The 21,724-nt window shown below is 41.6% G+C and overlaps 1 protein-coding gene across 1 annotated transcript in view; it reads left to right on the forward strand.

The window, feature by feature from the left end:
- The first annotated feature begins 11,398 nt into the window (after positions 1 to 11,398).
- The window catches only part of LOC109912236 (cyclin-dependent kinase-like 3), a 73,634-nt gene continuing 63,308 nt past the window's right edge, over positions 11,399 to 21,724 (forward strand). Inside the window, exon 1 of the mRNA XM_048603983.1 lies at positions 11,399 to 11,502. Within this exon, the coding sequence (XP_048459940.1) occupies positions 11,418 to 11,502 (85 nt within the window). The 5' untranslated portion in view covers positions 11,399 to 11,417. The remainder of the gene's footprint in view (positions 11,503 to 21,724) is intronic.

Raw genomic sequence — 21,724 nt, forward strand, 5'->3', positions numbered from 1 at the left:
GAGACAGAATCAACATGTCTTTGTGCAAAGGAAATCAGGGTTAGCCAAATTGAGTTCTTTGAAGAAGTGACATACTGTGGATAAAGGGGTGGATGTATTGTACTTGGATTTCCAGAGGCATTTGATAAAGTGCCACATCAAAGATTATTGTGGAAAACAAGAATTCATGTTGTAAGGGTTATGAATAGAACATTGGCTTGCTAATGAGTAAAAGCATAGACTTAAATAGGTCTCTTCTGTAAATGACTTGGATGAAAGGTTGATATGCACAGTTCCTGAATTTGCTGATGGCAAAATGTAGACAATTTTTAAAAAGACAAACCATGACAATGGTCGCAAACTTGAAAATACCAAACAGTTACCGGGGAGGGTGGACTGTTTTGTATGAGCTCTGGTGTGTATAATAATTTGCTCCTCTGGGTACAGGTAGAATTTGATGCAAATGCTTACAATGTCTTGAGTGAAGCTCATGTACGTTGAGCAGCTCACCAAAGTTTCCAGTCAGAGGATCTCAGGCTTCTACTACTTAACAGTTTACAGTGTTAGAGATGAAAGCTGACTAGATTGAGCCAGTGTCACTGTCTCAATCAAGCAAATCTGAGCAGGGCAGGTCAGTGTGCCTGTACTCAAAGGCAAGATCAATTCAAAAGATGGATTCATTGGGGTACAACATAAAAAGGGAATCAACAGAAGAAGTTGGTTGCAAAGGAAGGGAATTCAGCTTGAATGGCATCATCATAGAGAATGGGGGGAGCTAACCATGATGAAGAGGAGAGAGCCATAAAAAATTTACAGGCCCTTTGAGTCCATCAAGCATCCACCTATCTTAATCCCATTTTCCATCACTTAGCCCATAGCCTTGTATGCTATTGCATTTCAAGTATTCATCTAAATAGTTCTGAAAAGATTAAAAGTTAAAGGGACAACCAGAACAATGAGGGTTGGGATCTGTTTATTAAGTGTGGGGAACACAACGGGATAACATGATGGAATGAGGAGAGAGAAACAACAGTGGAATAATGGAGAGTCTAAGCATGAGATTGGCATTAGGATATCAATAGGAGTTGGATCAGGTAGAACAGGAGGAATGTTCAGTGAGATGGGCTGAGGTTAATAGAGTGATTAGAGAAGGATGGAGGAGAGGAGAGGTGAATGAAAAGGTTTTAAAAATAATGGGGTGAAAGTGTACTCAAAAGCAAACTGGAATGAATCAAATGGAGACTTTACAATAAGTATTCTCTGCAGCCTCTTCTCCAAATCAGGGATTCTGTGAATGCATAGTACAAAAAGAATGGGCCCCAGATATGTTTGCATCGTTTTAGACATGGTAAAACAGTTCACTCAGGCCTTTGCACTGAAATGTTGCATTTGGAATACTGTGAGCAGTTTTGGGCCCTGTATCTGAGGAAGGAATCATTTCATAGAATCCCTACAGTGTGGAAGCAGGCCATTTGGGCCATCGATCCACACTGACCCTCTGAAGAGAGTCCCATCAAGATACACCACATCACTGTTGCTCTGCATTTCCCATGGCTATCCATCTAACCTACACATCCCCAGACACTTTGGGCAATTTCACACGGCCAATTCACCTAACATGCACAACCCACACAGATACAGGGAGAACATGAAAACTCCACATAGACAGTCACCTGAGGCTGGAACTGAACCTGGTTCCTTGGTGCTGTGAGGCAGCAGTAGCTAACCACTGAGCCACTGTGCCACCCATGCTGGTCACGGTGGGCTTCCAGACAAGGGTTACAAGAATGATTCTGGGGATGAAGGACTTGTCATATGAGGAGTGGTTGAGGATTCTGGGTCTGTACTCGATGGAGCTTAGAAGGATGAGAGGGTAATCACATTGAAACTTAAGGAATGGAACAGAGATGAGGAGGAATTTCTTCAGCCAGAGGGTGGGTTGATCTGTGGAGTCCATTGCATCAAAGGACTGTGGGGCAACGTCATTGAGAGTACTTAAGACAGAGATGGATAGGTTCTTGATTAGCAAAGGGATCAAAGGTTATGGGGAGAATGCAGGAGAATGGAGTTGAGAAGCATATAAGCCATGATCAAATGGCAGAGTGTACTCGATGGGCTGAATGGCCTAATTCTGCTCTTACATCTTATGGTCCAAGGCAACACTCACTGCAAACTGAAGGCCAATATTGTGTAAAAGCTGAAACTGTCGACCTGCCAGCCATATCCCATCATTCAACAGCCTTTGACAAAAAAGGCAGCTAGGATTTCACAGTAATGCTGATGGTAGGGATGCTAATACGCAATTAACCATATCAAAGCATTCACATGCCTCTGCATATAAGAGTTAATGAAATTTCTATGTTGGCTAAACTTGCAGGTCAGTTGCTGCATTTCAAGGGTTAATAAAAGGCAACAGTATTCACATGCTGCTATTAACCATAATAATGGAATTTCTAAGATAATTGTACAAATTTCTTGCACGTGCCAGTATCAGGAAAGTGGAAAAGCAAACATGGGTTATAGGAACATAGGAACAGTATTAAGACATTCAGCTCATTGAACCTACCCTATCATTCAATTACATCATGGCGGATCTACTCAGTGACATTTTCCCATCTTCGTAACCTTTAATGTAATTAATCTCCAAAGAAATTGTTGATTTCTGTCTTGAACATGATCAATGTTTGAGCTTCCACTGTCCTCTGCCTAGAGAATTCAAAAGGTTCACCACCCTCTGAGTGAATAAATTCCTAAATCTCAATCTCAAAAGGCCTACTCCCATTCCTAATTTAATACTTCTAGACTCACAAGAAAATGGATCCATCCTGTTAGGTTGTGTATGAATCTTAAGTTTCTTTGAGATGATCTCTCATTCTTTGAAATGCTGGAAAATACAGATCAGTTTCCTTAATCATTCCTCATAAAACAATCCTGCCATCTGTAGGGATTAATCTGGTGAACCTCCATTGAACTCCCTCTTTGGCAGGTATATCTTTTTAGAAATAAGGAGACCAAAACTACTCAACACCCAGGTGCGGTCTCAGCAAGGCTGTATTCGACTGAGAAAGACATCTTAAGTGCTGCACTTCAATCTCCTTGAAATAAATGCCAACATAATGTTGACCTTCCTAATTGCTTGTTGCACCTGCATTGTAACTTTTAGTGATTCATGGTCAAAGACATCCAGGCTTTACAAACTTTCACTATTTAAAAACATTTTGCCTTCCTTTATTTTTCTGCCAAAGTGAATAATTTCATACTTATTTACATATATTCGCATCTGCCATGTTCTAGCCCATTCTCCTAACCTGCCCAAGTCTTCTTGAAGCCTCCTTGCCTTCACCTTACAACTTGCATCCCCATCCAGTTTGGTGTCATTAGCAAATTTGGAAATATAACAATTGGTCCCCACATCCAAATCCCATTTATATGGATTGTGAACGCTTGTGGACCAAGCACTGATCCTTGCAGTATCCCACTGGCAATAGCCTATCAACCGGAGGATGATCTTTTTATTCCTACTCTATTCATTCTGCCTGTTAACCAATTTTCAATCTATACCAGTATATTCTCACTCCTCTCACCACCCAATCCCATGTGTTCCAATTTTATTCACTAAACTCCTGTGTGGGACCTGTGTGAAAATCCAAATACCCACATTAACTGAATCATCTTTATCTTTGTCACAAATATCATCTTTAAATAAACTCCAAGTTTATCAAACATTATTTCCCTTTCAAACTCCATGTGGATTCTGCCTAATGTTACTTTTTTTTTCATAAATATCCAGCATCAGATTCTTCATAATAGATTCTAAAATTTTCCTATCCCTGGCATTAAAGTAATAGGTCCATACTTCTCTACTCTCCCTCTTCCGCCTTTCTTAAAAATAGTGGGGTTATTTTTGCTACCTTCCAATCAGCATTGAACTTTCAGAATCTGTAAAATTATTGAGGATAACCATCAATGCATCTACTTTCTTTGTAACTCTTCAGCACGCTGATATGAAGTTCATCTGGTCCAGGATATTTATCGACTTCAATCCTGCTCATTTTTCATGTACTAATATTAATTTATTTAGCTCTTCAGTTACCCAAGTCCTCTGGTCACCTGATATTACTAGGAGATTTTTTGTACCTTCTTCCATGAAGACAAATGCAAAATGATTTTCCCAGTTTCTCTGCCATTTCCTTGTTCTCTGCTATAAATTATCTTGTCCCCACCTATAAAGGAGTCACATTTGTCCTTTCTAATTTTTCCATTTCACATATTGATTGTAGCTTTTATCATCTGCCTTTATGTTCTTCACTAGCTAGCTTTCATATTCTCTCTTGACTTTCCTTATCAGTTCCTTGGTTCTAACATGTTTGGTCCTAAACTGTTCCCAGTCCTCAGGCTTACCACTATTTCTGGCATTCCTTTCAGCCACTTCCCATGATCTAATGCAATCTTTAACTTTTTTAGCTAACTGCAGTTGATTCACCTTTCCCTTTGTGTGTTTGTGCCTTAGAAGAATGCACATCTGTTGCGGATGTTATAGCATTTCTTTAACTACCAGCCATTGCCTGTCTACTGTCAAAGCTTTAAGTTTTTCTTAAATGCAATACAGTCAACTTGCCCCAAATTTCCTCAGTTTCCTTAGTTCATACTGAAGGCCATGGTTTCAGAATGAACAATGTCACTATAAAACAGAATTTAAGTTCCGTCACTTTGGTCATTATTTCCCAAAGTCTCCTTTATAGCAAGGTTTTAATTAACCCTTTCTCATTACAATGCACAACAGTAAATCCAAAATAACCCAATCCCTAATTGGCTGCTCAACATACTGTTCCAGAAACCCACCATGTGTGCACTCCAGGAAGTCGGCCAGCACAGCATTATGCTGACTTGGTTATTGCAGTCCATATGCAAATTGAAATCACCCATTATTGCTATATTACCCACATCACAGGCTTCTGATTTCCTGACTTGTAGCATGCCCAATGTTAATGCTACAGTTTGGTAGCCTGTAAACTCCCACCAGTATTTGCTTTTGTTACCGTTTCTTAGCTGCACCAAAACTGATTGTATATCTTGTCCCTTTGATCTAAGATTGTCATTGACTCTCACACTATGTTCATCGCTTATTTGGAGTGCTACCCCACCCCATTTTCCATTTTGCCTATTCCTCCTAAATGTAAAACATCCTTGTATATTCAGTTCCAATCTCGGTCACCCTGTAGCCATGTCTCTGTAATGGAAATTAAATCATACCTATTTACTTGAGGCACAACTAAAGCTTTGGAATTAATGTTGTCCCTGTCAGGGAAGGCCATATCCTGTGAATGAATGAAAAAAAATGATTTAACTCAATTTGTGCTTTGAAATCATCAACTGTTTTTGTGAATGCTACACACATTCAAAAAGAGTGTCTTTAACTCAGCCTCTGGAACATTGTTCTCTGTATTGATCCTATTTGACACTTACCACTGCTTCATTTGTCTTCTATCTTTGCTTACTACTTTTCTATTGCCTTTTACTAATTTTGCTTCCCCTGACTCTGAACTCCAACTTGTATTCCCATTCCCCTGCTAATCAAGTTTAAACCCTCCCAATAGCTCTGGTATATCTCCTTGTAAGGATGTTAGCCTTGGTCTTCCTAAGCTGTAGTATATTCATCTTGTACCAGTCCCATCTTCCCAAAAACTGGCCTCAATGCCTCAGGAATCCAATGCCCTTCTCCAACACCAGTTTTCCTGCCAATCACTCATTTCTTCTATTTCCAAGCTCATTACCATTTGGGCCTGGTGGTAATTGTGAGATTACTGCTTTGGAGATCCTGCTTTTCAATCTCCTTCGTAGCTCTGGAAATCTGCTTGCAGGACCTCATTTCCCTCCCTATCTAAATCATTGGTACTGACGTGGACCATGAATGTTGGCTGATTTCCATTTCCCAGCACCATGTCCTGCAGTTTTTCCATGGCATGTTTGAGGGAGTCACATTTATGGCCAGAGAAACACTTGTCTCTTCCCCTAACTAAAGACTTCCCTATCAATATAAATCAAAGAACTGCTGATGCTGGAGATTTGAAACAAAGAAAGATGGGAATTGCTTGAGAAACTCAGCTGGTGTGTAGAGAAAACAGTTTACAGTTTGAGTCCAGTGATTCTTATTATTTTCCCATCAATGGTGCTTTTTCACACTTCTTCCTCTCCTCCTGTGCAGTTGAGCCACCTGTGGGGGTTCTACTGACTTGTCTTTGACTGCACTCTCCTGAGGAACCATTGCATTCACTGGTATTAAAAGTGAAAACTGATATGCCAGTGAGATCATCTCTGGGGTTTCCTGCAATATCTGCCTAGTTCTTTTGCACAATCTTATTACCCTATTTCTTATCTGTCTGCACAGCCCAAAGCTGAGTAATGATCAGTTTCCGATGCGCAACCCTTAAAGTCCTCTGGTTTGTGGATGCACAGCAGTGATTTTAGACCCATCTATAGTAACATAACTGGAGATCAAGCTTGTGACTTTTGATACTTCCTCTCGATACATTCATGTCGGACATTTGATGTGTCCATGACTTTTCAAATTCTGCATGCTGTACTTTCTGCTCTGCTGAGCTGTTCTACCATTTCGTAACTGTACCAGCTATTTATTACAGTAGAATAGCTTATTAGTTACTCTTACACCAGCTCCTCACACTGAACCAAAGTAGGAACCAAATGCTGTACAGTGAAGAAACTCAACACTCTCCAAATTCACTTGACTTAAAATCTGCGCTCAGCTTGAAAGCTGTACTGAGTACTCTGTATTTATGCACTGGAGTTACAATGTAGTAACCAAATGGAACTGAGATGAGTTCATCTGCCCGAGTAGAGGGTGGTGTGAAAGGTCTTGACAGTGCATCCTCTGAGGGTTCTGCTTGTCTGAAGGGACATGTGGAACTGGGATTGATGGACCTCTGCATCTGGGCTCTTTCTCACCTGGCTGTAGATTGTGAGTATGATCTGGAGGCTACAGAAAACAATATAAAGATTTGGTTGCGTTACTTAACTAAATTCCCTGCATATTACAATTAATAACTATATCCACTTAAACATCTGCATCTTATAACATCTCAATAGAGACCAGATTATGGAGACCAAGTACCGTTTTACAGCAATGGGATGATATAAAAAGATATTTCACAAAGTGCTAGTTATAGGATAGACTGATGAATATGCCTGATTAATTAGTTATACACGTTGTATGTCAGTGTCTCAAGAATAACGATGCCTTCATATAAGCTTCAGGGAACTAAATTATTGTTAATTATTCATTTTTGATTTTTTTAAGCAATGTATTTTGTTTTTAGCTAATCTGTGTGTAATATTTAATCCTTGGCTAACTGAAAAGAGGATCACAAGGCACCTGCTTTAATGCTACAGGGTTAGTCATTAAACTGCTAGCAATGCAAAATAATCTCAAGATGTAACATTTTGGACTGTTATGCGGATGACTCCTGTGATTTTTGTTCTGATTGCTGAAAGCAAAAGTGTAGGTTGAATGCTCTGCTTTAGTTCAGATTTGACATTTTGTAACAGAAAATGATGAGCTGTTAGAATTAATTAATTGTAGGAGTGGTCCTTATTTGCTTTCTCGCATGACTTATCTCAAACTATAAAATTAATATTCGCCATCTCCAGGAACTTGTCCCAATAGTGATGTAACAAGGTGCTGATGTTTATGTGGATGTAGTTATTGATTGTAATATGCAGGGAATTTAGTTGTGGCAGTTTTATGCTGCACCATTACAAAACAAAATGCAATATAGCACTTACATTTGAAGATAGAAAAACTAAGATTTTAAAATACTTTTAATCAACCCATTCAAATATGTTATGAAATGTCTAGAGCAGGTGGGACTTGAACCCATGCCTTCTGGCTTAGAGAAAGGAACATTACCACAAATGCTGTCTTTAAGTATTGGATTATGGCATAAATTTCAGACCAGCCTGCAACTTTAAGACAGTTATATGACATCATGGCATGTGATGTTCAAGTATAAATTGTCTAAAATATAAAGTCACTCTTTGTGTAATGAAAACAGTTATGTGAAAGCACAGAACCCAGACTGTGTGTGCAAGTCTGTAATATTGTAGCATTGTAAATAAATAGTGTTGTTAATAAACCTTAAGACATCTGTCTCAATAATAATCCAGTCTTTGTGGTAAATGTGACATTGGCTAACATATAGAAAGCTGCAAAGGACATTACCAAAGGTTACAGAACCAAATCAAGTAGATAGATTTGACATAGATATCACCCTGACCATTGAATGGTAAGACCAGTTTGAGGAGCTAAATAGTCTGCTCCTTTTCCTATATATCTATTCCTGACATTTCAGTTGTATTTCTCAACTTCTACACTTACTTCAGAATGAGATAATTTGATGCTTTGCAGCTTATACCCACACCTGATAATTTTAACTCTGGGGATCTCAAACTTGAATACGTTTGTTTAAATTGGAAAAAAAATTATAATTCATGACATGTCAGTACCAGGCTGAATGTCAGCCAATGTTTTACATTTCGGAATCACTGTTAAGAATTCATTCATCAATCAATATTGATATGTAATTCAGACACTTGACCATTTAGTATCAAATGTGGAAATAAACTAAATGGCACATGTACCAGACTATTTTAAAATAAACAGTTCCCAGTGAATGACTGTATGGTATTGAGGGCTAGAGGACAGTGAATAATTGAACAGGGAGAACAGATGTCATTCAATCTTCATTTTTAAACACATCTTTTCTATCCTTATTTCTATATTGCCGCTTGATTTTATTTAGTATGTTAAATGTGAAATGCAAAACAAATGACACTTTAGGAAGCAGAAAAATCTCACTCTTATGGTAGACTCCATAATGATTTCATCATCTTCTGTGTGTCATCTCAGTCCTGAGTCTGATAACATGTACTGCCACTTCTGTGGATCATCATTGTTTGTATTTTAGAGATGATTTGCTTGGAGCTCCATCTTATCTGCAGTACATGCTGATGCTGAGGAGCTGGTATCTGCAAAACAATAACTCTAAGGTTTCAGGAATTACCCTGTTGGTCTTGCGTTCTACCAACGGTGAATTCCTGACGAAGGTACACAGGAAAGCCATACACACTGACCAAGTACTGAATTTCAGCGGCAACCACCCTAACACCCACAGACAAAGTTGCGTGAAAACACTATTTAAACGAGCAACAACACACTGCAACAACACAGAACTACGCCAAAAAGAGGAAGAGTACCTCCTCCAAGCATTCAAGGACAACAGATACCCAAAAAACTGGGTGAGACAATATCTATTACAAGAACAACACCAGGAAGGTACTGCATGCCCCAACACACTCATCACGCTACCATACGTCAAGAGCACATCTGAACTGATCACAAGACTCCTACAACAACTGGGAATCAGAGTAGCACGCAAACCCACATCAACCCTACGCCAACTGTTAACCGGAACCAAAGACCCCTTACCCACTATGGATAGAACCAACGTTATATACAAAATTCCTTGCAAAGACTGTGACAAACATTACATTGGACAGACAGGAAGAAAATTAACCACAAGAGTACACAAACACCAACTAGCAACAAAAAGACATGACCAATACTCACAACACCAGGATCCTAGGACAGGCCAAGCAGAGACAAGCATGGGAATTCCTAGAGACCTGGTTCTCCACTAAGAAAGCCATCAACAAACACATAGAGCTAGACCCTATATATACTCCACTGCAAAGGAAAACCAGAAGTGAGGTAATCCAACTCAAAGGACACCAGAGTTTAAATACCAGGTGGGAAAACACAACAGCGCTTCATTGGAGGCTGCACTAATGATGTTACCGAGCAGGGTAATGAAACGTCTGCGGAACAACGAACCAGCTTGGCAAGTGAACCATTCACAGCAAAACAATAACTTCTGAAGAGTCAACACCGGTGATAGGTTGAAATCACTGCTAGACAAGTTCACACAGGTATTTACAATTGGTTGTGTGGACATGGGAACTGAAGGAAAGGGCCCTCTTGCGGCCCAGGTTCAAGTCCCAACTGCTCCAGAGATGTGTAATAACATCTCTGAACAGATTGATTAGAAAAATGGGAACTCAAGGAATTGCTCTGCCCTTAACTGGCTCTGCATGTAAATTAATCAATGGAAAACACAGGTGATTTGTTCCTGTTTGTGGTAAAATTGAATGGAATTTAGATGGTTCTTGTGGCATGGTAGTAGTGTCCCTGCCTCTGAGCTAGGAGGCCTGAGGTCAACTCACACCAGAGGCGTGTAATAACATCTTTGAACAGCTTGGATCAAACATATTTAGAAAAGGGAACTTAAGGGATTGAGAGGATTTGGGTTCATGTCCCACCATACCCCCAAAAGTGTGTCAGAACACATCTGAATAGGTCAATTTAAAATATACGAGCAAATTTTGGACACGCCATTGTCCTGTTATTCTCACATTCCATTCACTTATTCTGAACTATCAACATCCCCCAGCACTCCACTATCACCAAACTCCCAACTGTTGCATAAATGCTGCCCCCTCCACACTTCATGTCAGCTCTGATGAAGAGTCATCTAGACTTGAAACTTTGGCTTGCTTTCTCTCCATGGATGCTGCCTAGCCTGCTGTCATTTCCAGCATGTTTTGTTTCCAGTTAATTTAAAATATTTATGTTGTATCACAATTAGTAAAATAAATGTGAACTTAAGGGTGTGATGCAATGGTACTGTCCCTACTTCTGAGCTAGGAGGCATGGATTCAAGTCCCACCTGGTCCAGAGTTGTGTAAAAATACCCTTGGACAAGTTGAGTAATGAATACCTGGGAACCCAAGGGAAGGGGCTCTTTTAGCACAGTGGTAGTGTCATTACCCCAAGACCAAGAGGCCCAGGTTCAAGTCCTATCTGTTCCGGAGGTGTGTCATAATATGTCCGAAAAGATTGCTTAGGGAAATATCTAGGAACTTAAGGAAATAAGCTGATACAAGCTCATTACAAAAGCATGACAACTGGAAGAAAAATTCTTGTTGGCAAGAAGTGCACACTGTTTTAAGATTTTTTGGTCTGTTATGGATAAATGCATGAGGTCACTCATCAATTTTTAAAGATCATAGGATTTTGTGAAGAAACCTTTTTTGATTGCTTAACTAGTTTAATTACCATTTCCCAAGGGTCATTGTAGTCTGCATTATTACAATTGCTAAAAAAGAACAGCTGCAACAAAGCATTATGAAATTGTCACCTCAGTACAGTTTGCACATGTGCTACCCCTGACACACAGCACTTAAGACACTTTAGTCTTTATGTTCAAGGATGATGTCTAAGGGATAACTAATCACAATAAATATTTCTTAAAACATTAATACATATTTTCTTTACAAGACCTGTGGATATTTGGGCATTTGGATGCATGAGTATTGAAATGGCAACAGGAAATCCGTACCTGCCAGGAAACTCTGACTTAGATCAGATCCACAAGATAGTGACACAAGTGGGTAAGTACAAGTCAAAAGGTTTAATTATTATTCAAGGTCTATTGTACCAGTTATTGACATGAATTTAACAAATGCGCTTTAAAATAGAAGTGTACAGAGATGTAATTGAAATAAAATATATGTCTACAGTAGCTAAAAGTAATGGATTGAAATGGAAGAATAAAGGAATTTTACTATGTTTATACAAGGTGTTAATGAGACCACACCTGGACTATCATTCAGTTGTGGTCTTCTTACACAAAGAAGAACATTCCTTCCCTAGATGGAGAGCAACAACATCTTCACATGGGTAGTGGATTCAAACCAGATGATGAAGTATAAAAAAGATAACATGCTTTGCCTGGATAATGAATTGTTTCACAGCTGCAGCCTTACAAACCTTACTTTCTTATATCTTAACTTCTCAGGCCTAGAGACAACATTTTCCATTCTTTTCTCACCAGGAATATGATGGCCCCAGCCATATTTGAATATCCATCTGGAAGATTGGCATGGGAAGAGTCACTGAAAAGGATTAACTTCATATCTTTCAGGTCACCCAAGGCTGAAAACTAGAGTGTGCATTTCTCCAAATTTAATCCTAAGGTTTTATTTATTCTTGGGGCCTCCTCAACTATCGTGTGTTCTATCATTGTAGTCCATTCCAGTTTGTCAAACTTGGCACAGATCTTGTCTGAATGCACAGTTATTTTAACTGACCTATCAACTTTAAATTGATCTGTTTCTTCCCTAGATTCAAAATCATCTTTCTCCAGAAACCTGGTCTGATTTACTGGGAAATAATTTAACACTATGATTGTTGATTCAAGGGTATTCCAGACCTGGGCTGAGTACTTACTAACCACATATACTAAAAGACCCCCAGAAGCCAGAATTACAAGTTTAAAATCATCTTCTAACTTATCTGAATTAAATAGGTCAAACTCCACAGATCCTGTGCAGGGGAAATCATTGACATGCATCATATAGTCCCATAGAATCCCTACAGTGTGGAAACAGGCCATTCAGCCCATCGAGTTTACACTGACCCTCTGAAGAGCATCCCACCCAGACCCACCCCCTACCCTATCCCTGCATTTCCCACCCTAGACACTGTGGGCAATTTAGCATAGCCAATCCACCTAAACTGCACACCTTTAGACTGTAGGAGGAAGCCAGAGCAAACCCAGTTAGAATGTGCAGACGCCACACAGACAATTGCCCAAGGCTGGAATCATACTGGGTATCCCTGGTGCTGTGAGGCAGCAGTGTTAACCACTTTGCCACTGTGCTGCCTTCTAAGTTGTCTGTGAAGTTCTATTTGTAATACAGTAGTATGTGGTTTGATCTGTTTTCAGCTGAATGCAACCTACTTTCAGAAAGAAGCATCTATCCAACAAATATCATATTCTTGGTACATCATTCAATACATAAACACATTTGTTTAATTATTGTTTCAATTCTTCTGTAAATGGTTTCAAAAACACTTTTTTTTCCAAATTTTCCCCCTGCAAAACCAATTGATTTACATTCCCAAGAATATCTGGCTAAAAGAGTTAAGAAAATCTTCAAGGTCATGTTTCTTGTGGTGGAGGAGTCAACTCTAAAATTTTGAAATCCCAAGTCAGTGGTCTTGCTCTGACTTTCTATGCCTTATCAGGAAGTCCTTCTGAGGCTGCCTTCCAAGATCTCCAATATCACAGGTCCCAGTCTCCAACCAATTTAATTCACTGCACATGATATCATGGAACAGCTGAGGTACTAGATATTGCAGAGGCGATGGCCCTGAGTGCATTCTAGCAATAGTACTGATGACTTGAGTGACACAGTAGCACAGTGGTTAGCTTTGCTGTCTCACAGTGCCAGGGACCCAGGTTCAATTCCACGCGCAGGCGACTGTCTGTGTTGAGTTTGCACATTCTCCAGGTGTCTGCATGGATTTCCTCCACAGTCCAAACATATGGAGGAAAGGTGGATTATCTATGCTAAATTGCCCATCGTGTCCAGGGCTGTGCAGGCTAGGTGGATTAGCTGTGGGAAATGCAGTGTTACAAAGATAGGGTGGGTGGGTGGAATACTCATTGGAGGGTCTGTGTGGACTTGATGGGCTGAATGCCCTGCTTCCACACTGTAGGGATTCTATGATTCTATGAATTGCTGCTCTTGCCCCATCAACCACCACCAGCCAAGTTATTCCTACAAAGCTGGCATGTAACCAACAATGTGGAAGATTACCCGTGTACTTCCTGTACATAAAAAGCATGGCAAATTGAACCCAGCCAATTCCTGCCTGATCAATAGACACTTGATTGTCAGCAAAGTGATGGAAGGGGTTATTGACAGGTTTAAAAAGCAGCACATACAAAGGAAAGTTCTGCTTGCTGGCCCTCTGCCTGGGTTCTGCTAAGGGCATTTGGCTGCTGACCTCACTATAGCCTTGACGCAAGCATGGACAAAGGAACTGAAGACCAAGGTGAGGCCGAAGTGACTATCCTTAACATAAGTCAGCACTTGACTAAAGATGGCATCAAGAAGACCAAATAGAAGTAGAGTCAAGGAGAATCATGGTTAAAAACTCTCTACTGAATGGTGTCATAGCTAATGCAAAAGATATTTGTGATTGTCTCATGTCAGCCTCCCCAGCCCCAGAATGTCAGTGCAAGTATTCTTTACGGTAACGTCCTGGGACCAACTATCTTTAGATGTTTTAGCAGTGGTAAAGATTGTACTATATTCAACACCATTTGCAACACCTCAGATAATTAAGCAGCCAGCGTGCATACGAGCTAATAATTCGCAAGTAACATTTGTGCTTCAAAAGTACCAGGATATACCCATTTCCAAGAAAAGAGAATTTAACCATCGTCCCTTGATATTCAATGGCATCACTGAATCCTTGATCATCATCATCCTGGGGTATACCAGTGATCAGATAAGTACTGTGGGAACACTGCAGGTCAGGGGCTAGGAATTCTGTGGCAAATGACACACCTCCTGTCTCCTTGTTCCTGTCCACCATGTATAAGACACATATCAGGAATGTAATGGAATATACTGCACTTGCCCAGTTGGCTATAGCTCCAACAATACTCAAGAAGATTGATACTACTCAGGACATTGATGCACAATATCATCCAAAGATACACTGCAGTAACTCACCAAAGCTTCTCTGACAACTCCTTCCAAATCTGCAACCTCTACCACCTACAAAGATGGGGGTATGCATCAAAACACCAACAGGAATTTCCCCTCCAAACCACACATCATTCTGTCTTAGAACTATGGAGCTGATATGTTTGAACCTTAAAGAGACCTGCATTTGTCCCTGCAGTAATATTTGTCACTCTGGCACTGAGTAATTATCCTTTGAGAGAAATAGTCCAATCTATCACTTTGTCTATCCTCCTCCAGTCTCTTATGTACTGTATTCTGTTCCTCATAACTGTCAAACATATGAGTAAGTGAATTGCATTTGCTTCATCACCTTCTATCGTTGCTCAGATTCTACAAGTTAATAATCAATCCTGAATAACCTAGGTTGATAATACTATAATAATTTAACTCCCATCATTGGAGAATTACTATCATTCCCTATCAATTAATGTAAACCTTTCCATTCTTTCTGACAATATCTTTTATAACATAAAGAATGCCCAGAATTAAACTTTATCCCTCATAATATAATACAATACCATAAGGCATGCCAAATTTTCTCTATGATTCTAGCTTTGATGAATGTTCTTCTCCCTGCATCTAGGTCATCCAAGTATGCAGAAAAGGTGGAACTATTTGTGGTCCCTTCCAAGAGTGGGGAATGATCATACATCACTGGTATTTTTGGATTGCTTCCAAAGATCAACTGATACAGACTATAGCCTCTGACCAGTGAGATTAATTTTCCACATAGGCTGCCCATGCTGGGGCAGTTGTTGACTTATAATTTGGCTGGTCACTTAAGGTGTTATGGAGCATCTTATCAATCACTGTGTGTGATTTATTTGACAAAGCCTGTTCCTGAAGGGACTTTTCAACTGTTGTGTTTATCCCTGCAATGTTCAAGCACAAGTCTCTAAACTTGTTGTTGTTAACATCTGTGTATGTTCATAGGGTCCTCCTTTTTGAATTGTATGATTCAAGTGGTTAACCTTTTGTTTGAACTAGTTAAAGGCTAATTTATTACATGCTTTTGTTGAAGGTCCCTGAAGAATAATGAGATAAACTTATTAACTAAAAGTTACAGAATCATGTAGGTTTAACAGCGCAGAAAGAGGCTATTGCCCCATTGTACCCATACCAGCTCTTTAAATGAGTATCATTATCTCTGGCAATCTCCAGTTTTCTCCCCCCCACCCTTGGGCATTATTTTTATCCAAATAATCATCCAATGCCCTCTCCATTGTCTCAGTTTGCCCTGCCTCCTCCACAATTCCAGGCAGTGCATTTCAAACCCTAATTACTCGTTGTGTGAAAAGGATTTTTTTCTCACATCACCCTTGCTTCTTTTGCAAATCACTTTAAATCTATGCTTTCTCACCCTCATTCCTTTTACAAGCAGAAACAGTTTCACCGTATCCACTTTATCTAGCCCAAGCATGATTTTGAAAACCTCTATCAGATCCCTTCCTCTCTCTAAGGAGGACAGTTCCAACTTGTTCATGCTCATAACTGAAGTTTCTCATCCCTGCAACCATTCTTATAAATCATATCTACACTCTCTCCAATGTGTTCACATCCTTCATATAATGTGATCCCCAAGCTGTACATAATACTCCACCTGATGTCGAACAAGATACCAAGACTAAACCAAATACAGATAAGATGAAGACCTCAAACGAGAAAGTTTGAGTAAATCTCTACAGTATACCATTGGGACATGCAATGTCATTTGAGTTTCTTCTTGTTGAAATGAAGGTTAACCCTTCAGGTCTGATCCAGCAGCTGCAATATCACTGAAGTTGAATAGTTGGTGTTTTCATGTAAGATGGGCTCAATGTGACAACAGATTTTAGGAGAGAGAGAAGGCTCCTGATTTTTGGTTGTGTAGGCATGGCAATTTAGCTGGCGAATTACAGCAAACCATTACGTGTTTTGAGATATCTTTCTCTCCTCACCCACTGGATAGAACTGTCTTCTAGATGATTCTAGATCTGATGTTACCATGTGACCTACACAAAAAGCCCAGTCATGTTTTGTTTAAGGCATTTGCAGTTTGAAGATAGTCTTTCTCCCACCTGTTGTTCTTAGCTTTTGTTACATTCAATGCCTAATATTCATTCTTACAATGAGTCATCAGTGAAGGTTTGTTATCTCCTGGGTAACAGTGAAACATAATTACATTGAGGATTGCCTAAATCAAGCCAGGTCAATCACAAATATAAGAGCAACAAGGTACATTAACTATAAAACCCTTCTTTCGCGCCTTGCCCATAGAAATTTCTGTTGTTTGACAAACAATTCCTTTATAATTAATGCTACTCACCCGAGTGAAGATTACTTTTCAATTTGCACATATCTTGAGGATCCTCTTTTGCCATCTTTGGAGTGGAGATTGAGTCTGACAGCTACAATTCTGTCTGGCCTGGAGATATTTTGAAACAATCTTTTCCAAGGTTTCTTGAAAGAAAAATATTGTAGCCTTTAACACAGGTCTTCTATAAATTACTTGGTCATGTACCCCCTCCTTTACTGAAAAGAAATAAAATCTATATATGTTCTCAAAGATAGTAAGAACTGCCGATGCTGGAGTCAGAGATAACACAGTGTGGAGCTGGAGGAGCACAGCAGGCCAGGCAGCATCAGAGGAGCAGGAAAGCTGACGTTTCGGGTCGGGACCCTTCTTCAGAAATGGGGGAGGGAGAAAGGACCTCAGAAATAAATAGAAAGAGGAGGGGTGGGGCTGGGGAAGGTAGGTGGGATGGTGATAGGTATGTGCAGGCGGGCAATGGTGGGGATTGGTCAGTGAGGTGGGAGGAGCGGATAGGTGGGAGAGAAGATGGACAGGTTGTGTCAAGTCAAGGAAGTGGGGATGAGATGAGGCAGGGGTTTGGGAGATTTTGAAGCAGGTAAAGTCCACATTTAGGCCATTGGGCTGTAGGCTCCCAAGGCAGAAAATGAGGTGCTGCTCTTCCAGTTTCCTGGTGGCATCGTTGTGACACTGGAGGAGGCCCGAGATGGACATGTCACCCAGGGAGTGGGAGGAGGAGTTGAAATGGTTTGCGACTGGAAGGTGTTGTCGTTTGTCGCGAACAGAGTGCAGGTGTTTTACAAATTGGTGAGACCAAGCAGAGGCTCATCCCATGCCCAACCCTCCCACTCATCCCCGCCTCCTTGACCTGACACAACCTGTTCATCTTCTCTCCCACCTATCCGCTCTTCCCACCTCACTGACCAATCCCCACCACAGCCTACCTGCACTCACCTATCACCATCCCACCTACCTTCCCCAGCCCCACCTTTCCTCTCTATTTATTTCTAAGCCCCCTTCCCCCATTTCTGAAGAAGGATCCTGACCTGAAACGTCAACTTTCCTGCTCTTCTGATGCTGCCTGGCCTGCTGTGTTCCTCCAGCTCCACACTGTGTTTTCTCTATATATGTTCTTTCGTTTGTAGAAACAAAAGATAGAGAAATGCAGACAATTTTATTTTACACTCATACAGATGGTGGTTGCAATATAGCTTCCGAGTATCTTCTAGTTGCCTGCTATCTCAGGAATTATTTCCTTCTCTTTTTCCCAGCTTTTATTACACCTTGCATTAATTATTGCCTTTGGACTTTATTAAACTCTCTATTTGCAGCATTTTTATTTAGTCAGGTTTGCCAAGAATGTGCCAGGCAAGTCCAGAATTAAGTCAATCATTGTTATTTACTGAGAAACATTTATTGTTCTTTTGCCAGATTTAAACCCTTTAGATTCTCTTGGCAATTTGATCCCTCACTGGGCCTGTAATTCAACCCTTCTTTGGTCAAAATCCCTTTTTGCTGATATAACAGTATCATTATAATCCTGCTGATGTTCTAGGAAGAAAATTTGGTATTCCTGTCTAGTATGGTTACTGCTAAGCTCTCGGTTTCTTGATTTTTTTTGAGCGGGGGTCAATAATTCTCCCAGTTCAGAGAATTCTCCTTTCCCTCCACGTCCTTGATTTTGGCTTTTAACTCACAAATTAATTTAGTAAAGCCAAGGTTAAACCCGAGTTCAGGGAATCCTATGTTGGCATCTGTTCTCTGTGTTTCCACACTGAGAGCTGTGGTTAACTTCCGGATTGTGTGAATACAGATACTGGTTTGATCTGTATGTCAGCAACGGTTAACACTTTAGGGTCATTCTGTGATCCTAACCTTTTCTTTGGCGAAACTAGCTTTGGGAATTCTGTAGATCACCTTTTCTGCTTCTTTCAACTCACATAGCTTATGTTAATTCCTTAGAACAACCAAGTGATTTCCCTCAGCCTCTTCAACTAAGTTGGGCATCACCCTCGTTGTCTGTTAGCCTAGAGGGGCAATAATCAGTACCTTCGTTCTGTTAGTTTTTATTTCACTACTTCGACTTTTATGGCTTGTACTGCCCCCTTTAGGTCTTGTACTGTTTTTCAGCAAGATGAACTCTGCAGAACCTTGCTAAGGTTGTTCAAATTGTTCAGCCTCTCTAGGCTGTTTCTGGATTTTGGGGAGGTAATATTTTTCAGGCCGCAAGGTCATTTCCACGTAGAAAGTTTTTCTTTGCATGGTTATGCTTGATATTACAAACATCCTGTAAAAAGTTCAATTGTTAAGTGAATTTTCCTCAATAGCACCACTTCGTCAAGCATTTACGACATTATAATTGCATTTGGGAAATGTTAACAAAGACGAATATTGAAAAAGATGGGCCTTGTGTCCCTACCTCTGGGTCAGAAAGCTCCAGGTTTAAGTCCCATCTTAGGATGTAATGACTATGGAAGTATGTGATAACACATCCATACAGGTTGATTGCAAATTAAACTACTTGATTAAAACTACACAAACAGATGGGAATTTATTTATTTCTAACCTACACCAAATAATCTGCCAATCAAAACTATCCAGCAGAGAGTTTTCTTAAACTCTTAGATAACAAGGTGTAGAGCTGGATGAACACAGCAGGCCGAGCAGGAAGGCTGACGTTTCGGGCCTAGACCCTTCATCAGAAATGGGGGAGGGGAAGGGGGTTCTGAAATAAATAGGGAAAGAGCGGGAGCGGATAGAAGATGGATAGAGGAGAAGATAGGTGGAGAGGAAACAGACAGGTCAAGGAGACGGGGATGGAGCCAGTAAAGCTGAGTGTAGGTGGGGAGGTAGGGAGGAGATAGGTCAGTCCAGGGAGGATGGACAGGTCAAGGGGGCGGGATGAGGTTAGTAGGTAGGAAATGGGGGTGCAGCTTGAGCTGGGAGGAGGGGATAGTGGAAGCAAGAACAGGTTAGGGAGGCGGGGACAAGCTGGGCTGGTTTTGGGATGCGGTAGGGGGAGGGGAGATTTTGAAGCTTGTGAAATCCACATTGATACCATTGGGCTGCAGGGTTCCCAAGCGGAATATGAGTTGCTGTTCCTGCAACCTTCGGGTGGCATCGTTGTGGCACTGCAAGAGGCCCAGGATGTACATGTCGTCTGAGGAATGGGAGGGGGAGTTGAAATGGTTCGCGACTGGGCGTTGCAGTTGTTTATTGCGAACCAAGCGTAGGTGTTCTGCAAAGTGTCCCCGAGCCTCCGCTTGGTTTCCCCGATGTAGAGGAGGCCACATCGGGAACAGTGGATACAGTATACCACATTAGCAGATGTGCAGGTGAACATCTGCTTGATGTGGAAAGTCTTCTTGGGGCCTGGGATGGGGGTGCGGGAGGAGGTGTGGGGGCAGGTGTAGCACTTCCTACGGTTGCAGGGAAAAGTGCCGGGTGTGGTGGGGCTGGAGGGGAGTGTGGAGCGGACAAGGGAGTCACGGAGAGACTGGTCCCTCCGGAAAGCAGATAAGGGTGGGGAGGGAAAAATGTCTTTGGTGGTGGGGTCGGATTGCATATGGCGAAGTGTCTGAGAATGATGCGTTGGATCCGGAGGTTGGTGGGGTGGTACGTGAGGACGAGGGGGATTCGTTTTTGGTTCTTATTGCGGGGACGGGGTGTGAGGTTTGAGTTGTGGGAAATGTGGGAGACACGGTTGAGGGCGTTCTCGACCACTGACGGGGGGAAGTTGCGGTCCTTGAAAAACGAGGACATCTGAGATGTACGGGAGTGGAATGCCTCATCCTGGGAGCAGATGCGGCGGAGGCGAAGGAATTGGGAATAGGGGATGGCATTTTTGCAGGAAGGTGGGTGGGAGGAGGTGTATTCTAGGTAGCTGTGGGAGTCGGTGGGCTTGAAATGGATATCGTTTCTAGGTGGTTGCCCGAGATGGAGACAGAGAGGTCCAGGAAGGTGAGAGAGGTGTTAGAGATGGTCCAGGTGAACTTAAGGTTGGGGTGGAAGGTGTTGGTGAAGTGGATGAACTGTTCGAGCTCCTCGTGGGAGCATGAGGCGGCGCCGATACAGTCATCAATGTAATGGAGGAAGAGGTGGGTTTTAGGGCCGGTGTAGGTACGGAAGAGGGATTATTCCATGTAACCTACAAAGAGGCAGGCATAGCTTGGGCCCATGCGGGTACCCATGGCCACCCCCTTTGTCTGTAGTAAGTGGGAGGAATTGAAAGAGAATTTGTTGAGGGTGAGGACGAGTTCGGCTAAGCGGATGAGGGTGTCAGTGGAGGGGGACTGGTCGGGCCTGCAGGACAGGAAGAAGCGGAGGGCCTTTAGGCCATCTGTATGGGGAATGCAGGTATATAGGGACTGGACGTCCATGGTAAAGATGAGGTGTTGTGGACCGGGGAATTGGAAGTTCTGAAGGAGGTGGAGGGCATGGGTGGTGTTACGGACGTAGGTAGGGAGTTCCTGGACCAAGGGGGAGAAAATGGAGTCCAGATAGGTGGAGATAAGTTCAGTGGGGCAGGAGCAGGCGGAGACAATGGGTCGACCAGGGCAGTCAGGTTTGTGGATTTTGGGAAGGAGATAGAAGTGGGCGGTACGGGGTTGGGGAACGATGAGGTTGGAGGCCATGGTGGGAGGACACCTGAGGTGAAAAGGTTGTGGATGGTTTGGGAGATGATGGTTTGGTGCTCGGGGGTGGGGTCATGATCAAGGGGGCGGTAGGAGGAGGTGTCGGAGAGTTGGCGTCTGGCCTCGGCGATGTAGAGGTCAGTGC

The sequence above is a fragment of the Rhincodon typus genome, chromosome 12, assembly GCF_021869965.1.
Source record: "Rhincodon typus isolate 14 chromosome 12, sRhiTyp1.1, whole genome shotgun sequence".
NCBI classification, from domain to species: domain Eukaryota; kingdom Metazoa; phylum Chordata; class Chondrichthyes; order Orectolobiformes; family Rhincodontidae; genus Rhincodon; species Rhincodon typus.